Source organism: Leucoraja erinacea, chromosome 3 (genome assembly GCF_028641065.1).
Source record: "Leucoraja erinacea ecotype New England chromosome 3, Leri_hhj_1, whole genome shotgun sequence".
Taxonomy (NCBI): domain Eukaryota; kingdom Metazoa; phylum Chordata; class Chondrichthyes; order Rajiformes; family Rajidae; genus Leucoraja; species Leucoraja erinaceus.
The window spans coordinates 43808013-43827858 of record NC_073379.1 but is presented as its reverse complement, the minus strand read 5'-3'; the positions used below and the strand labels follow the sequence as shown (position 1 = coordinate 43827858).

The window sequence follows — 19846 nt, the reverse complement described above, 5'->3', positions numbered from 1 at the left end:
GTGCCATCTATAGCGGCCGTTTCAGACCCCGACAACTAGGTATGTTGCAAAGCCTACCTGAAGCGTCGCTGAAAATCTGTCCCAGCCCGTGTGCGCGATTTTGGCGTCGTTTAGAGGGGGGCGGGTTTAAAACGCGATTTTCCCTAGGCTGTTCAAATCGAGGTTTTTCAGCCTAGTTAATTATTAATGAAAAATCGCTGGAAGATTCCGTAGCTGGAGCTATTTTTAGTTTTAAGGGCCTTCTTTACTGGTTATAGTAGGTTAAAAATTAACCTCTAAGCCCCCGACCGCCGACAACGGGTCGGATCTCATACAGGGGACAACAGAAGGTAGGTTATTTATTTAAGAAGCCTTTTACGTTAAAAAGGGCTTCTTAAGATCCCTTTATACAAAGTTTAATGTTGCGAGTAGCTAATTTGGGCCCCATTATATCCCGCAGGATCCCACTGGAAAGCTGATTTAAATGGACTTTAATTTACAGCAATTGAACACTAAATTCCTTCCATTTGGCCTATAAATTAATGTTAATGAGATTTAAAAATCATGTTTTATTGTGAATTATTTGTGAATATTATTTGGACACAGGCTATTTAAAAATGTTAATCATTATTAAGAAATGGATAGATGTTTAGATTTAGTAATTGAAGTCTGAAATTAGCTACAATTGGGTAACTAACTAATTATATGCTTTAATTTCAGGTCATCCAAGTAAGATTATTTTATATTTGTTTCAGAATGCTTCAATCTATGATAACTGAAAATTTCATTCAGTTCCCTTAATTTTTAAGAAAGTTATGGGCTTTTTACTGTCCACGATCACAGCTTTTTTGTTATGTCCATAGAAAATCAATAGGGAACAAAATGCTAATTTCTGAGTATGAAAATGGCCAGAACTTTTTAAATACTTGAGATATGAAAGTTAATTAGGTGTCAAATTAAACGTCTTTTTATGCTTTATCTGATGGGATAAATTGCAGACTTGATTTTTAAAATCTCAAAATTTTGTAACATTGCTACGACAACGGGGAAAAAACGGAGGGATATCTGACCATTTCTCACTGCAATGGAAGCCTATAAATAGTGATCGATATCCCTCCGTTTTTCTCCCGTTATCGGGGTCTGAAAACGACCGCTATAGACGGCACTATGTACAGCCTCCCCCCCGCCCCCCCCGCCCGCCCGTCCTAAACCTTACAAAGATTTAGCAGGTAGAGGAAAAACATATAAGGGGAATGAAATAAGTAGTAGAGACATGACTAGTACACAAAATAAAGACAGAATAAGTGAGTGAATAAAGTAAGTGAATGAATGAATTTATTCACATTATATAAGGGTGCAATTAAATTAATTAAACTCCATACAGATAGATTTTCATAAATTCATACTTTAGATCTTACCTTTTAGTTAGAGTTGGTTCCTGACTGTCTTAATCTTTGTGTTCCAGGACCTCAGCAGGGACTTTGATTTCAAGGCGTTCTTCCACTTCCTCAACTTAGCAGCACTTTCTTCAGCCTTTTTAATGCTTTTCCCACTAAATACAATTACCTGCTGCAAGTTTCCACGACATTTATTCCACAGAACAACAAATCGGAATCTCCAGTAAAACAGGCATCTGTGAAGCCCCCTCAGCCATTTTGCTAGCCTGAAACAAAGCGCGTGATTGGCCAGCTGGCAGACAACTCAATGTTAAACGTACTTTGATTGGACTAAAAAATACCCAAGATTTTTCCGGTTTTTCTCTAATTTAATAAAAATGTGCAAGTCTTCTTCATATCGAGTTTCAGGGGTGATTTATATAATTCTTTTTACACAATATGTGAAAATTTCATGTAGTTTGGTGACTTGGGTCACGAAACTGCGGAATAAAGCTCCTCGGCCCACAGCCTATAAGAAGACCCTGATGGGAGTTATATGCAGGCCTCCGAACATTAGTTTGGATGTATCATATATATGACATACCATCTATGGCAATGAATCCCACATGGAGATACACATGGCTTTGTAAGAAAGGCAATGTTACAGTGGACAATGGTCAATATGCAGGTAGACTGGGAAAAACAGGGTGGTACTGGATCCCAAGGTCTGCCTGCAGTCGAGCCTACCAGGGAAAAGTTAATTCTGAATTTGTTGTGTAACAAACCAGATTTGATTAGGGACCTTAAGGTAAAGGAACCCCTAGGAGGTAGTGACTATAATCTGATAAAATTCAACCTGCCGTTTGAGTGAGAAGATAAAATCTGACGTGTTGGTATTACTGTTGAATAAAGGTAACTACAGGGGCATGAGGGAGAAGCTGGCTAAAGTTGATTGGAAAGAGACCCAAGCAGGAATAACAGTGGAGAAGCAATGGCAGGAGTTTCTGGGAATAATTTGGAAGATGCAGGATCTTTTCATCCCAACGAGGAAGAAAGATTCTAAGCGGAGAATGAGGTGATTATGGCTGACAAGGGAAGTCAAAGCCAGCATAAAACAAAAAGAGATGGCCTATAATATTGCAAAGATTAGTAGGAAGCTAGGGGATGGGAAGCTTTTAAAAACCAACAGAAGGTAACTAAAATGGCAAAATGGGGCAAAAAGATAACATATGAAGGTAAGCTAGCCAATAATATAAAAGAGGATTGCAAACATTTCTACAGATATATAAAGAGTAAGAGAGAGGCAGGAGTGGACATTGGGCTGCTGGAAAATGCGCTGGAGAAGTGATAATGTGGAATAAAGAAATAGCAAATGAATGAGTGGATGTGAAGAGGATGTTTCCACTAGTAGGAGACTCTAGGTCTAGAGGACACGGCTTCAACATAAAAAGACGTAGATTTAGAAAAGGAGATTAGGAGGAATTTCTTTAGTCAGAGGATGGTTAATCTGTGGGATTCATTGCCATAGATGGTTGTTGAGGCCTAGTCATTGGATATTGTTAAGGTGGAAATTGACAGATTCTTGATTAGTAGGGGTGTCAATGGGTTCTGGAGAGAAGGTAGGAGATGGGAAAGATAGTTCAGCTATAATTGAATGGAAGAGTAGACTCGATGGACGAAGTGGCCTAATTCTGCTCCTGTAACCTATAAATATAACCATATAACAATTACAGCACGGAAACAGGCCATCTCAACCCTTCTAGTCCGTGCCGAACACATAATCTCCCCTAGTCCCATATACCTGCGCTCAGACCATAACCCTCCATTCCCTTCCATCCATATAACTATCCAATTTATTTTTAAATGATATAAACAAACCTGCCTCCACCACCTTCACTGGAAGCTCATTCCACACAGCCACCACTCTCTGAGTAAAGAAGTTCCCCCTCATGTTACCCCTAAACTTCAGTCCCTTAATTCTCAAGTCATGTCCCCTTGTTTGAATCTTCCCTACTCTCAGCGGGAAAAGCTTTTCCACGTCAACTCTGTCTATCCCTCTCATCATTTTAAAAACCTCTATCAAGTCCCCCCTTAACCTTCTGCGCTCCAAAGAATAAAGACCTAACTTGTTCAACCTTTCTCTGTAACTTAGTTGCTGAAACCCAGGCAACATTCTAGTAAATCTCCTCTGTACTCTCTCTATTTTGTTGACATCCTTCCTATAATTAGGCGACCAAAATTGTACACCATACTCCAGAATTGGCCTCACCAATGCCTTGTACAATTTTAACATTACATCCCAACTTTTAATCTCAATGCTCTGATTTATAAAGGCCAGCACACCAAAAGCTTTCTTTACCACCCTATCTACATGAGATTCCACCTTCAGGGAACTGTGCAAGTGGAATCTCATGTAGATAGGGTAGATAAATTTTATGAGATTTTCAGCAGAGAGATTGAAGCACGAGGACGGATGTCTGTATTGAACTTTGCTAGAGAATGTGTGCAGTACAGTTGCTGGGTAACAAAAGAAAAATCATGCTTGGCCACAGTGCTCTGCCCAGGAATCACGGGCCTCCACTTCAGTATCACTCTTCTGGAATTAATATAAAAGTGTCACATGATACTGACATTTGGCATTTACACTAACAAATGCTGGTGTTTCAAAACTGAATGAAAATTGAACAAAACCTTCAGATGATAGTTACAGAGAAAGTGATTCAAATATTTTATGTTCCGGCACTTCCAAAGTGCTTGATTAGACTTCTTTCTTGTTATTACTCCCCAAATATTCCTACTCCATTAAATACAAGTTTCCTGCACAGATTTATTACTCTATTCTCCTAACTTTCCTTTTAAGCTAGAGTTCCTCCTAATTACGGTGATCCCTCTTACTCGCACATTTCTAACTATTTACAAATGCATTTCATTTTTGTGTGTTCTGACCAGGTTTTTTTTACAGCCATCAATTTATCATACTGCTGAATTACTGAAAACTACGTTGGCTAAAGCAGTGGTGGCTCACTGACAAACATCTTTTGTGTAAGCCTAATAACGGGTGGGGAATATTAGTTTGTCTGCTAGTAATTATTATTCAGGTCCAGCAATTCTGCTTTAAGTCACAAAGGACCGGTATTTAAAACTTGGCTGTACAACATACAGATGCTGTTCCTGCGTTGTCAAAGCTTCTTTGTGTAAAAGCAATTTTTCTGAAGTAGAAATAATATATTGTGCCGGAGAATCTGGCATTAGTCATAGTTAATATAATTTAAAATATTTTTAAAAGTCACGAATATTCATAAATTGCCCCACATAGCATTGATTCATGTATTCCACTCTATTAGTTAACAAGTAGATTCCAAAAGTGAGTTGAGGCAGTGCATTATTTCAGGGAACATTTTCAACAAGATGGTTTGTTTACAGGCTTACAGAAAGTTAAACAGATTGCTTCTTGAGCATAACGCAACTTAGCGCCTGACAGCCACCCCTCTGTGAGCGCGAGTATTTTTATGTTACGACGCAGTGGGGTCTTCAGACAGAAGCTTTCAGTTGAGGATCCAGTTGCTAAGCAGTTTTAAAGTAATGCTGTGAAGAAAGGTCACTTCAGATGTGCCGTTGCCCAGTCAGGCTGGTTACAGATACTGGTATCCCTTTGCAAAAATAAACAAATGCCAATCACGTATTGCCAATTCTGATGTCAAAGTCACTCACCCTCACATAAGATGTTAATCATATATTTAGAACTAGATTTCATCTTGAAAAAATGCTCCTAAGTTAAGCTTCAAAATCAACAGGGACAATACTAAAATGGCATAACTACATCCCAAAAAGAGATCATGTTCATCTTCCAGTCAAAACAATGGGATTGAAGCCATAGCTAGCAATGTAAATAAGCTTCACAAGGGGATACAATAGTCAGAAGTTAAACTGTTGTACTTGGTAGAACCAAGATTAAATCTATCATACTCTAGAACCAATTTTAATGAACCCTTAAACTTTTGCCCTTTCCATTTTGAAAATTACTTTAATTAGACGCCTCCATTCAGTGAAATAAGCCCAGCAAGGTCAAAGAAATCAATATCTTGTAAAGAGTCTTCACTTAGAGAGAGTTCTTCATATTATACTCAATCTTATTTAACCCTCTGTGCACTGACAGTTGCCAAATATATAACTAACGTTTCTATTATTTTATAATTATAAACACTTCTATTTCAGCATCCGTGTATCATTTCATGAAAACATATTTATTAGTCGTAGAGGCATACAGCGTGGGAACAGGCCATTCAGCCCAACTTGTTCATGCTGTCTAAGTTGCCCCATCCATACTTGTCCCACCTGACCATGTTTGGCCCATATCCCGCTAAATCTTTCTTATCCATCTCGCTATCCATTGTTCCAGAATAAAATAGTCCAATTTTAATATATTTGTAATAAACCACTAGGTAATCATTCTTATTAAAGATGAATGTACAAAATTCAAATGCTGCTGCTATATGAAGCTAGGACTCATGCAGTTGAGGTAATGCATTTGCTCATTTAATAGATGGTATGGGAGAAGAATCAGAGCAAGAAAGAAATGCATGGTTTTCCAGTTGGCAGATTGTTACCAGCTTGAGGCTACAAGAACAGATATAAGTTATTTTTAATATATACTCATGGCTTGGATGGGAAAAAAGTGTTATGTAACCAGATTTATTTATGATGCACAGTTTGATGGGGAATAAGATACAATAGCTTGAAGACATATGCCACCAGATTCAGAAACAGTTTATTCCCCAATGTTACCAGACTACTGAGAACCTCTCATAAGGGCGTTGTCCCGATCTCTCAGCCTTGTGGCTTTTGCACTTTTTTTATCTGCAATATCTCTGTATAGTCATACAGCGTGGAAATAGCTCCTTTGGCCCAACTTGCCCACACCGACCAACATGTCCAATCTAGTCCCACCTGTTTGCGTTTGGCCCACATCCGTCTAAACCTGCCCTATTGATGCACCTGTATAATTGTTTCTTAAACCTTCAATTGTCCATGCCTCAACTACCTCCTCTGGCAGCTCATTCCATACACTCACCACCCTTTGAGTGTAAATATTGCCCATCAAACCTATATAATACTAAAACGCTTCGTCTTGTTTGTGGCTGTGTGTGTGTGTGTCAATCTGGTTAATTTTTCCTATTTCCTATTTTCTTCCAAATGCTAGGCCACAGGCTTCCTCTTTTCACACATTCTACTCACGTTTTTCCCGTCGAGGCGATAAACATCTTCCCATCGCATGCCCATCTATAATCGTTTAAAGTTTTAAAACAGCCCGAAAACTCACCCATTTTGGAAAAAAAAAAACCCGAGTGACATCACAATGTACTCGCAAGGCAGGGCGGGACACTCCAGGAGGGAGGGGCACTCCAGCGCTTGGGTGGCGGCGGTTGCCAGCGCCCGACTCCCAATGAAAAGAGTGGTGCTGGAGCTGGAGTGAGGGCCGAGCCTGGGGCTTGGGATGGGGTCGTGACCGAGGCTGAAAGAGAAGCCGCCGCTGGAACCAAGGACGAGCCTGGGTCCATGGTCAGGAATGAGCCCGGAGATGAAGTCGTAGCCTGCACTATAGCCCAGGAGATGGCCGAGGTGACCCCTGCAGTCTACAGCCAGGGTTGGGCTGAATACGAGAACCAGGCCAAGTTGCAGGCCCTGGTGCTGTTCTACGACCTGGGTAGGTCCTGGGGCAGGGAATGGGGGTGAGGGAGATGAGGGAAATGAGGAGGAGGGAGTGGGGATGGGGAGTTGGGTGGTGGTGGGAATCTCTCAACTCTACCCCCATCCCTCTCCCTCTCTACCCCCATCCCTCTCTACCACCCCTCCCTCTCTAGCCCCCTCTAGGGATTGAAGAGGGAGGGTGAAGAGGAGGAGGAGAGAGTGCTGGGGGATGAGGAGAAATGAGCTGCACCTGCGCAGTTGGGGGGCTATGTAGGAGTGGTGCAATATTGCGTTGGGGGAACGGGTGAGTGGTGGAATCTTGCGTTGGGGGAGCAACAGGTCTGCACTTGGTCTTGTACCTATTAAATATTTTACCCTTCACCTTAAACCTATGTCTTCAGGTTCTCAATTCCCCTACTCCTGTGCTTCAAGGATTAAGTCCTAGCCTACTCAACCTCTTCCTATGCCCCAGACCCTCGAGTCTTGGCACCATCCTCACGAATCTTCCCTGTCCACTTTCCCACTGTAATTGTATCGAAAGAGCCTGTCCCACTTAGGCTATTTTTAAATGACTGCCGGCAAATGTCATAGTCATAGCAGATCGCCGAAAAACTGGCAACTGAACCCACCATCGACATAAAATTTGAAATAGAATCATTACTTTAACAACAAAAAATGATGTCAGCACCGACGACAACCTTCGTCACCTGGCGACAATCTACGTTAACTGGCGGCAACTATGACAGCACCTACATCAGGAGAAGTCAAGCTACTCTCATTGGTGTCAAACCCACTGTCACCGACTGTCTCCGAAAAATGTTCAACATGTTGAAAATCCAGCGGCGACCAGAAAGATGCTACGACTCTTTGGGCAACTGAGGCGACTACTCACGACCATACAGGCGACACACCGGCGACCATGCAGCGACAGCCTAGTCGCCTAAAAATAGCCTGTGGGACAGGCCCTTAACACTGTAATGCTGTATCACTACATCCTGCACTCTGCTTATTTTTCTCTTGGCATAACAAAATCTTCCACTGTGTGATAATAACGAACCAATACTAATACCATTTGCACAGTGAGTATACAAATGGCAAATGCAAGGGGACCTCTACATCTGTGCATTGGTCTGATGTGACAATGTCCAATGTTTTTAGCATTAACATAAACAGTTTTAGCCAATGATTAGAAAGTTACTTAGTTTATAAACCTTTGTTTCACTGGTTGGAATGTAAAAACAATGAGGAATTGTTGAGATAAAAACACAAAATGCTGGAAACAAATATGACCAATCTTAAACGTTGACTATTTATCTTCCACAGAAGCTGCCCAACCTGCTGAGTGTTTCCAGTATTTTTTGTTTCTGTTTCAGATTACCAGCATCTGCATTTTAAAAAAAATGCAACTATTACAGAGATTGCACATGATTGTACTGGACATCTCAGTTGAAGTGGAGTACTGTGTGTGGTTTTGTCCTCTTAAAGATTGATATGCTCGAGACGCAGTTAGTGCAGCAGAGAAGTGCATGACTGATTTCTGGGGTCAGGGGGGTTGCCTGCAGAGGAGAGATTATGTGGGACTGGCCTTAATCACTGAGTCTTAGAGGCATGAAATGTGATCTCAGTGAGACAAACCGGATTCTGACAAACAAAATCAATTTCCTCATTCTAGAGATTCTCATGATGATCTCACAATGAAGGATCGGCCATATGGCACCAAAGTAAGGAGAAATGAATTTATGCCAAGAGTTGTAAATCTTTGCATTTTTAACGATGAGATATTTTGGACACCAATGAAATTAGATGATTTTGGGAATGGATGGAGCACGAGTCATTTTGTAAAGAAGTAAAACAGATTTGAGAGGTCGTTTTACCTACTCCTGCTTCCAATTCTAACATTCACAAAAGGTCAAGAGCATAGCAAAGCTAACATTGTAGTTTTCATTAACCATTATTATCTTCATGATTTTTCATTATTTTTAACAGGGATCTGAATATCATTGGATTTATTGAATAATTGTATCTTTAAGTTTCTGGATTCACGTGTCCTTCTTAATTAAAGATGTACACATAATACTCATGCCAGTGTGCAGTCAAGGTCAGGCAGGAGCCTTATTCTGAGTGTCCTAGACTTGGAAACACTTTGGAAGTTGTATCCAAGTAGAAGGAGGCCAGAAGAATGCAGTTCCTGAAAACTACTAATTAAAAAAAAGCAAAAGCAAAAGTTTGTCAATTCACTGCTCCATGTTTGACGTTAATTTGAGATGTCATATTTAATTGACATGAGGTTTGGAGCTTAAAGAACTAATTACCTGTTAAACAGCTATCTAATCTTGCTAGCCCAGCCAAGCAGGATATTTGCAGTCATATGTAACACAATAGCAACACTGAGAACACAATAGGGAATATAATATAATACGCAGCATTCTGAACATTATGCAGTTCGGCTCTGTGAATAGATTGCGTCATTTTTCACACAGTACCACAGTTCAGTTACAATGTCTGAGCTGTTAAATCCTTACTCTGGGCAACATTTCATTAGGGAGGGACAAAGATAGTAAGGTAGACACAAAATGCTGGAGTATCTCAGCGGGACAGGCAGCATCTCTGGAGAGAAGGAATGGGTAATGCCTCGGATCGAGTCTGAAGAAGGGTCTCGACCCGAAACGTCACCCATTCCTGTCTCCAGAGATGCTGCCTGTCCCGCTGAGTTACTCCAACATTTTGTGTCTAAACCAGCATCTGCAGATCTTTCCTGCACAGGATGGTAAGGTAATGGAACCTCGGATAACGAGATAAATTGTAAATGTGGCAAAAACGGAAAAGAAGCACAGAAGATGAAGTCAGACAGGGCCTTTGAGGAATATAAAGCAAGCAGGAAAGACCTCAGGGATAGTAGTAGGAGGACCAGCAGAACCATGGAATATTATTAGCAAGGTGGATTAAAGGGAATACCAATAGTTTTTATACATACATTAAAAATAAGAGGGTAACTCGGGAGAGGGCAAGATCATTCAAGGATAAAGGAGGGAATTTATGCTTGGAGTCAGAGAAGTACTGTGCATTGTTGTTCACCAAGGAGAAGGACATGGTGGGCAATGAGATCAGTTTTGGATTTACCAAATTAATGGAGCATTTTGAGATCAAGAAAGAGTTGGGTCTCTTGAAGAGCATTAAGGCGGCTAAGTCCCCAGTGCCTGATACAATCCCAGGTTATTGAGAGTCAAGAGAAGGTGAGGTCCAAGAGGATGGAGAATAGCCAATGGCATTCCTATGTAAAAAAAAGGGAAATAGGGATATTCCTAGCAAAATCAATGAGCCTCTTAGCAGTGGTACAAACAATATTGTAGAGGATTCTTTGAGATAGAATCGATTTGCATTCAGAAGAGAATAGGTTATTTAGGGGCAGTCAGTATGGCTAAATGCAGGGCTAGTTATGTCTTACAAAGTTGATTGGTATTTTTTGAGAGGGTGATGAAGGTGATTAATGAGGAAGAGGATGCGGGGTGATCTTATAGAAGTTTCCAAAATATTGAGAGGAATAGATTGGGTATACACACAGAGTCTCTTGCCCAGAGTATTGGAATTGAGAACCAGCGGACATAGGTTTAAGGTGAGGAGGAAAAGGTTAAATAGAAACCCGAGGGGTAACATTTTTACAGGTGGTCCTGTTTCCATGCAGTATGTCTCTATGGGAGTAGGACAGTGGATGTTGCCTGCATGAAACTTTAGTAAAGCATTTAATAAGCATTTAATTTAATAAGCATTTAATTTAATCTTATGGTAGGCTGATTCAGAAAATTAGGATACATGGGATCCACAATGAATTAGTAGTTTGGATTCAGAACTGGCTTACTCGTAATAGACAGAGGCTTGTGGTGGAAGGGTGTCATTCTGGCTGAATCCCTGTGACCAGACATATTTAGCAGGGATCAGTATTGGGACCTCTGATGTTTGCATAATGACTTGGTCAAAAACAAAGATGGGATGGTTTGTACATTTGCAGTTGTTTCCAAAATTGAATGAAGTTGCAGATAATGATCATATTGAATGGCGGTGCAGGCTCGAAGGGCCGAATGGCCTACTCCTGCACCTAATTTCTATGTTTCTATAATGAAGAAAGCTATCAAAGGATGGGAGGGGGGAAGACTGGATGGAAGTTTGTAAGAATATGAGTGGTGCAGATTGGGTACAGTCAGAACTATTTTTCCAGAGAGGAATTGTCAATTATTAGAAGGCACAGTTTAAGGACAGAAAGGGAATATTTTAAAGAAGATGTGTGGGGATTTTTTTTTACACAGAGATTGTTAGGTGACTGGAACACACTGCCGGGGGTGGTGGTGGAAGCAGATACAATGGTGGTGTTTAGGAGGTTTTTGGATAGGTACAGGGAATAGAGAGATATGGATCATGTCCAGACAGATGAGATTAATTTTATCTGGTATCATGCTTGGCACAGTCATCATCAGCCAAAGTGCCTATTGCTGTACGGTACTGTGTTAAGTTCTAACTTCATTACAAGAGACTCAATTGGCTGCCAATCCACTTTCTGTGCCAACTATTCTCTGAATCAATGATGTTTGTTCCTACCAATCAGCTTCTGAAGAATGTATTGCTTGGCTTGGAACTTACCTTCTTGGTGTGCCCAGAATGTGATTCATATTATACTAAAGATATAAATGGCTTATTATAATTTTTTTTAATTGCTGTGTCAATGTCAAAGTATTGTAATTTTTGAACAAAGCTTAACCCTTACACTAATGCACTGTTTTGGGAGTAAACTGTGGTGTTGGGCACAATGATGTTGTGATCCTGACCAAAATCAAAAATAATATAATCTATGATGGTGATCATCTCTTTTATGCTTCCTGACACACCTGCCGCTTTTGATTGGGTTATTTTATTTACCTTTTCTCCATCTTGATGCTGGGTTCAACTGTGATTGTCTGTTTGTCCATTTGTAGGATGGAATTCAATTAATTGCTTCCCATTCCTGAGAGCATTGCTCTCTCAAAGTCATCACTGACATTCTCCCACTTATTCCTGAGCTACACATTATCCCTCTGCAACATCACTGAAAATCCAACGAGAGGGTCTGCATCTGTATTGACAACAGACCTCCTGCGCTACCTCCTCTCTCAAGGTCTCTGTTCCTTGATTTGTCATGTTGGTAGTCCATGAAAGCAGCACTGAACGGTTAGAACTTTCTTCTCATTGGTAAAACTGAATGCATTGTCATCAATACCTCTGCTCAGTTCGCCTAAACCTACCAGATCTCCCGGTTGCTAAACACTTTAACTTCCCCTCCCATTCCCACACTGACCTTTCAGTCCTGGGCATCTTCCATTGTCAGAGTGAGGCCCAGCGCAAATTGGATGAACAGCACCTCATATTTTGCTTGGGCAGCTTCCACCCCAGCGGTATGAATATTGACATCTAACTTCAATTAACACTTGCTTTCCCTCTCTCTCCATCCCTCCCTCTTCTCAGTTCTCCCACCAGTCTGACCGTTCCTCTGATTACATTGTATCTCTGTCTACTTTGTTGTTACCTCCTCGCTAATAATGGTCTATTCTACATTTTATTTGATCTGCATCTCTTTTGATCTCTTACACTTCCTTATCTCCATAACTTCCTCTCCCCAGATGCTCAGTCTGAAGAAGGGTCTCGCCTGAAATGTCACCCATTCCTTCTATCCAGAGATGCTGCCTGTCCTGCTGAGTTACTACAGCATTTTGTGTCTATCTTTGGTGTAAACCACCATCTGCAGTTCTTTCCTACATCAATAGAAACTCCTTTCCAAGGACATCCTCTTCCTGGTCACTGTTTTTGGCTGAACCAGACTAATTGTCTCTTAAGTTAAAAAAAATCGAACACACAGGTAATATTCGGAATATTTCCAGATTTCCAGCATCCATTGTATTTAGTTTTTTCACAGCCCATGGCTATTTAACCTAGACATGGTCTTCAAAAACCTTAGGCATCCAATAACACAAAACTTTCACCTTCTCGTCCATGACACCAGCATCCCCGCCTCTGATTCAATTCTGTCTGGAGTTGAAATTCGGCCCGAAACGTTGCCTATTTCCTTCGCTCCATAGATGCCGCCGCACCCGCTGAGTTTCTCCAGCAATTTTGTCTAAACTCATGTTATTACTGGTAGCCTTCACTCTGGTGTCTCGGACAGTCCTCACCATGTATCTTCTGTAAATCTAAACTCATCCAAAACATCCAAATGCTAGCTCTCAATCATATTTACCTTGTGCTCACTGACATGCCCAGATTCCTGGTCTTTTGTGCACTCATGTCTTTGACTGTCTGCACTCCACACTGTTCTTTGGCTTTCCAGACCCACAGATCTGGAACTCACAATGATTTACTGGAAGAGTGGTAGACATGGAGCTATATGAACACATGCTATTATAATGCAGCTAGTTGAATTGTTTTCAGTAAGTTCTGCAGCATGCTCTTATTCTTTATTGTGTAAAACTTCATCAGGAGGAAAACGCTCTCTGGTGCTGTGGCTCTTATTCTTTAGCAACGTTAACCATAGAAGTGATATGTTGTAGAAATGGGAAATTACACCAACAACTTCTTAACATACACCTATGATCTTATTATGGCCAAGTCTGCCATGATATTATAATGAATCATCCTCTTAATTGTTATTAATACCAGATTTCTTGGCTTGGAACATAAATTATATTTCATCACAATTTATGTCCATGCGCTTGTGGAAGTACACCAGTGTTATACATCACGTCTCACCAAACTCATTCCAAGAACTTACCTTGATCCCTTTCATGCCATGTTCTGCTGACACTTGTCGGTGAGCTGGGGGATGGATAGAATTCTCCAGCTGGACTGGTGTCTATGCTGTCATCAATTGAGATGGTCTTAGGCCGTTTGCTGGTAAACAAAAAAACACAATTCATTTTATGGTGAGGTACCGAAACTGACAATTCTCTTTGAAATAATTTCAGTAATTTTTTCAGTTCTGGTTTACACAGTCAGAATTTCCAGCAAAATTTACTAGTGCCTGTAGGATAAACATAACTTTTCTCATTGACTACTGGTCCAAAAATGTTGGTCTTGAACTTGTAGACAGCAAAATAAAGTTACTTCTGTAACTGACCCTAAAATAAGATATCCAGAGATCTATGTGATTAGCACTTTCTCTTTCTAATGGTTTTTGTTGCTAGCTGTTAGGCCAGGTGGGGCCCTAGTGGCAGCAACTGTAGATTTTAGGAAGGAATTTGACAAAGTCCCTCATGGTAGGCTAATCCAGAAGAGTAAGACGCATGGGATCCACGATGACTTGGTAGTTTAAATTCAGAACTGGCTTACTGGAGGCCTGTGGCCAGTGGTGGACCTCCGGTGAGTTATACTGGAACCTCAGTTGTTCGTGGTACATATAAATGACTTGTACATGAATGTCAATTGGTTGGTTAGTAACTTTACAGATGACACCAAAGTAGTGTACAGGATGGAAGGCTACAGCAGGATTTAGATTAGTTACAGATTTGGGCAGAGATATGTAGGTGGAAGTTTTGGGCAGAGATATGTAGGAACAACTCCTACTGAAATTGAGACTGCATTTGGAGTATTGTGTGCAATTTTGGTCTAATTTGATGAAGAACATTATTGCTATTGAGGGAGTGCAGCATAGGTTCATCAGGTTAATTCCCGGGATGGCAGGACTGACATATGATCGACTGGGCTTGTATTCACTGGGAATTTAGAAGGATGAGAGGGATTCTTATAGAAACTTATAACATTCTTAAGGGATTGGACAGGCTAGATGCAGGAAAAATGTTCTCCATGTTGGGGAGTCCAGAAGCAGGGGTCACAGTTTAAGAATAAGGAGTAGGCATTTTAGGATAGAGATGAGGACAAATGTTTTCACCCAGAGAGTTGTGAATCTGTGGAATTATCTGCCACAGAAGGCAGTGGAGGCCAATTCATTGGATGTTTTAAAGAGAGAGTTAGATTTAGCTCTTAGTTCTAAAAGAATCAAGGGATATGGGGAAAATACAGGAACGGGGTGCAGGCTCAAAGAATGGCCTACTCCTGCATCTATTTTTATATGTTTCTATGTTTCTACCACAATGTTGCCTGGATTAGAGAATATTTGTTATAAGGGGAGGTTGGACTGTTTCCTCTTCAACATCAGAGTCTGAGGGGTGACATGATTGAAGTTCATAAAATTATGTGGCTTAGATAAGATGGAAAGCCAGAACCTGAGGGTAAAACTGTCAGACTAGAGGGCGCAGCTTTATGATCTGTAGGGGAAAGTTTAAAGCAATTGAATGGGGCATGTTTTTTTTTACACAGAGTGGTGGGTACCTGGAACATGCTAGCTGGGGTAGTGGTGAAAGCAGATACAATAGTTGTGCTTAAGAGGCTTTTAAATAGGCACATGGATATGCAGGGAGTGGAGGGATGTACATGCTAAGAGAGAGGATTATATATTCAGCACAGACATTGTGGGTTTAAGGACCTATCCTGCACTGTACTGTTCTATGTTCAAACTCGTTGAACAATCAATCCCATCTTAGAATTGATACAGACAATAGAGCAGGAAGTAAAAAAATAATTAACTAGCTTAACATATACAGAATGCCAAACAACATTACATATATGATAATGGAAGTTGAAACGGCAAAAACATTTTTTAGTGATTTTAAAATTGCATTTATCATGAATGTTTTAATATGATAGAATTACAACACATGTATAATAACATTTTTGGAAAGACTTTCTTCAGCCACAATTGTGGCTTAGTTGCATAATTTCCATGATATTTTGCAATCAAAGTAGTTTGTATGTAGGTACACAAAAAAAAAAGCTGGAGAAACTCAGCAGGTGCAGCAGCATCTATGGAGCGAAGGAAATAGGCAACGTTTCGGGCCAAAACCCTTCTTCAGACTAATCGGGGGCGGGGATGGGGGGGTGGGGACAAGAAAGGAAAAAGGAGGGGGAGCCCGAAGGCTGGGGGATGAGAGGAGACAGCAGGGGGACTGAGGAAGGGGAGGAGACAGCAAGGACTAACAAAATTGGGAGAATTCGATGTTCATGCCCCCAGGATGCAGACTCCCCAAACGGAATTTGAGGTGCTGTTCCTCCAATTTCCGGTGCTGCTCGCTGTGGCCATGGAGGAGACCCAGGACAGAGAGGTCGGAGACGGAGTGGGAGGGGGAGTTGAAGTGCTGAGCCACCTGGAGGTCAGCTTGGTTATTGCGGACCGAGCTGAGGTGTTCGGCGAAACGATCGCCCAACCTCCGCTTGGTCTCACCGATATAGATCTGCTGACATCTAGAGCAGCGGATGCAATAGATGAGGTTGGAGGAGATGCAGGTTAACCTCTGTCGCACCTGGAACGATTGCTTGGGTCCTTCGATTTTCCAGCATCTGCAGTTCGTTCTTAAACAATAGTTTGTATGTAGATTACATTCAGGTCAATTCAATGATTACTTTGATCGTGGTGGAGAAGGCAACACTGTGAGGTGGCAATGAATCATTGACAGCAACTTGGGATTAAATAACGTTATTAAACCAAATTGTTAACCAAAAACAAATATAAAGTGTAATTACAGTGTAATGTTAGTGATCACGCATAGTTTCTTTTTTAACATTACCATAAAGCCTGGGCAACTTCAGGGGAATAATACCTGGACACTGCCTTATACTGTATATCTCATCAGTGGATATTTTTAAGGCAGAGATAGATTCTTGATTAGTGTGGGTGTCAGAGGTTATGAGGAGAAGGCAGAAGAATGGGGTTAGAAGGGAGAGATAAATCAGCCATGATTGAATGGTGGAGTAGAATTGATGGGCCGAATGGCCTAATTCTACTCATATTCCTTATGATCTTATATCAGATTTTTGAACAGTTAGTTGGAAGCAGTCCGAAAACATTTTTGACATGCCATTGAGCTTCATTCTTGCACAGGTGAAGCAATTGCAATCATGATAGGTCAGGACATGCTGAAGTTGATGTGTCTTCTGTAATGGAGGAGTCACGCACCATTTTTCTGCATTATCCAATTTGCTTTCTTTCATCATATCTGGTTATATTATGTTTCTATGAACCACTATGGATACTTAGGAGTGTCATCCTATGAATATGAATGGGTCAAGTATTATTTTCCAAATTTATTTACATGTACATATAATTCTTATAAAGGAGGTACTTGCAATCATGAATCTCTACGGCTAACTGAGTTTTATATTTAGAATTGTGCCAGGCATCTCCTTGCCTTTTGTGGACTCATTGACATCAACTCACACCTACTTCTCCCAGATTTCAGATACTGCCGAAGATAGACACAAAAAGCTGGAGTAACTCAGTGAAACAAGCAGCATCTCTGGTGAGAAGGAATGGGTGACGTTTCGGGGTGAGACCCTTCTTCAGATACTGCCAGTGGTTTAACTAGACCAGATACATCACCCAGCCATGTACCTCTTTTTCTTACATCTGGAACTGCAAGACAGCAGGTCAACCATGACTTGAGACACTCCATCCCCATCCCCCATTCACCCTGGAACGCAATGTCATGGTTGCTATTTAAACACCTGTAATGACAAGATGTTCATACCTAACCTCCCTACTGCACCTATTTTTCATCTGACCCCACATCCTCTACTGTGTTCTCTTTTGCCACTGGGTGGAGTTGTGACCTGACAGGACAGTGCTCTGAGGAAGAGTCTGCAGTTTCCATACTGGCATTATTATCCATCTCAGAACGCATAAAAAGAGTGGAGACAAGTAATTCTCCAACCAGTTTAGGAAGATCCTTGCAGGTTCATGCCTTTAGAAGCAGTATCGTTTTCACGTTGAAGGAGAATTGTTTGCTAAATCTCTTTTCTGGATAAGATTTCCTGCTGAGATCTATATCTTAATTTTCTCTTGGCTGCTGGGTCTGCATTGTTGGACACTCAAAATGGTGTCTTCCATTAGCCGCCAGTGCGGTACCCTCAGGTAGGGGTGAAGGCATTGGTTGAGTTCAGCCATAGCACCCATTCCAGATCTCTCACACTCCAACGCTCCCCATGTATCACAAAACCCAATTAATCTTTACAACTGCAATTCACCACCAAACCTTCAAATGGTTTATTTAAAAAGACAACAGGGATGCGGGTTGATTTTGGGTGCAGTTAGCCACTGGCCTCCCCGTGCAAGAAACACATGTTGTTAGCTGGATCGTTGAGGCAGTTTGTCAGTGTTGAGGTCAAGTTAACTTTGAAGGGAAAATAACATCAAAATCTAGTTACGTAACATATTTTTAGTGTATGAGCTACTACCCTTCCAAATATGGAAGGTGCCATGAGTCATGCTAAAAATGTGTGAGTGTATATCATGCTTAAAATTATAGTCAAAATGATGACATTGTGTTCAAACAAGGATTGCTTCAGAACCCAATTCCGTATGCAAAATTAAATTATGTCATCTGCCAGCCAGTTCAGATTCATTTTTTGGGGGCAATATCTTTAGTAGGATTTAACTGTAATACTGATTCTCCTCAATACATCTCCATTAACTTTCCTCAGTTCCCTAATCTTCATGTCTTTCTCGCTAGGAAAAACAGAGGAGAAATAATCATTGAAGATTTAGCCCATCTCCTGTGGTTGTGACATACATGACCACTTTGGTGTCTGAGGGGCTCTATTCTCACTCTAGCTATACTTTTTCATTAATATATCTAAACAATCTCATTTGATTCTCCTTAATCTTATCTGCCAGAACTATCATAGTCCTTCTTTCTGAATTTCCTTTTGAAGTATGCTCTTAAATTCCCTATACTCCTCCAGCAATACACTTGATCCCAGCTGACCTTGCCTAAATCATGCCTCTGTTTCTCTCATCATCTGGGCTTCTTTACTCCTACCTTCCTTGCCCTTCACTTGAACAGGAATGTGCATACCTTAAACACTCAGCATCACATTATTAAAAGCATCCCACTTTTCAAGACGGACCTTTGCCTGCGAACAACCTCTACCAATCGACCATTGTTAGCACCATTTCACCAGTTTGATTAAAATTAGAACAAAACCATCAATGTTTGTCTTGGCCTATGTATAACTTGTGGGCTAGCCCTGTCCTTATCCATAACTATATTAAAGCTAAGAGGACTATGGTATTCGTCTCAGAAGGTGCCACGCACCGCGTGGCGCCAGCAATGGCTGCCTCGCCAACAGTCTGTCTGTCCCTTCCTTCTCTTGTTGTTTTTTTAGTACGTGTTAAATGTATGTTTTTAATGTTCTTTAGCTTGTTTTATGTGGGGGGTTGGTGAGGGGGTTGGGGGAAACTTATCTAATCTGTTACCTCGACGGAGATGCAACTTGACGCCATTTAGATAGTAATCTGCCTTCCTGTTTTTGCTACCAAAGTGGATAACCTCACATTTCTCCACATTAAACACCATCTGCCATGCATCCGCCCACTCCTCAAACCTGTCCAAGTCACCCTGCATACTCATAGCATCCTCCTCATAGTTCACACTGCCACCCAGCTTTGTGTCATCTGCAAATTTGCTGATGTTACTTTGAATCCCTTCATCCAAATCATTGATGTATATTGTAAATAGCTGCGGTCCCAGCACCGAGCCTTGTGGTACCCCACTAGTCACTGCCTGCCATTCTGAAAGGGACCCATTAATCTCCACTCTTTGTTTCCTGTCTACCAACCAATTTTCTATCCATGTCAGCACTCCACCCCCAATACCATGTGCCCTAATTTTGCCGTCTAATCCCCTATGTGGGACCTTATCAAATGCTTTCTGAAATTCCAGGTACATTACATC

The 19846-nt window shown here is 41.1% G+C and overlaps 1 protein-coding gene across 14 annotated transcripts in view; it reads right to left on the bottom strand.

Moving 5' to 3' along the window:
- Nucleotides 1-19846, bottom strand: part of LOC129695542 (nuclear factor 1 B-type-like) — a 291616-nt gene that overhangs the window by 87758 nt on the left and 184012 nt on the right. For all 14 annotated transcript variants that reach the window (XM_055632563.1, XM_055632569.1, XM_055632560.1 and 11 more), the window contains one exon: nucleotides 13834-13952. In XM_055632563.1, the coding sequence (XP_055488538.1) occupies nucleotides 13834-13952 (119 nt within the window). The remainder of the gene's footprint in view (nucleotides 1-13833; nucleotides 13953-19846) is intronic.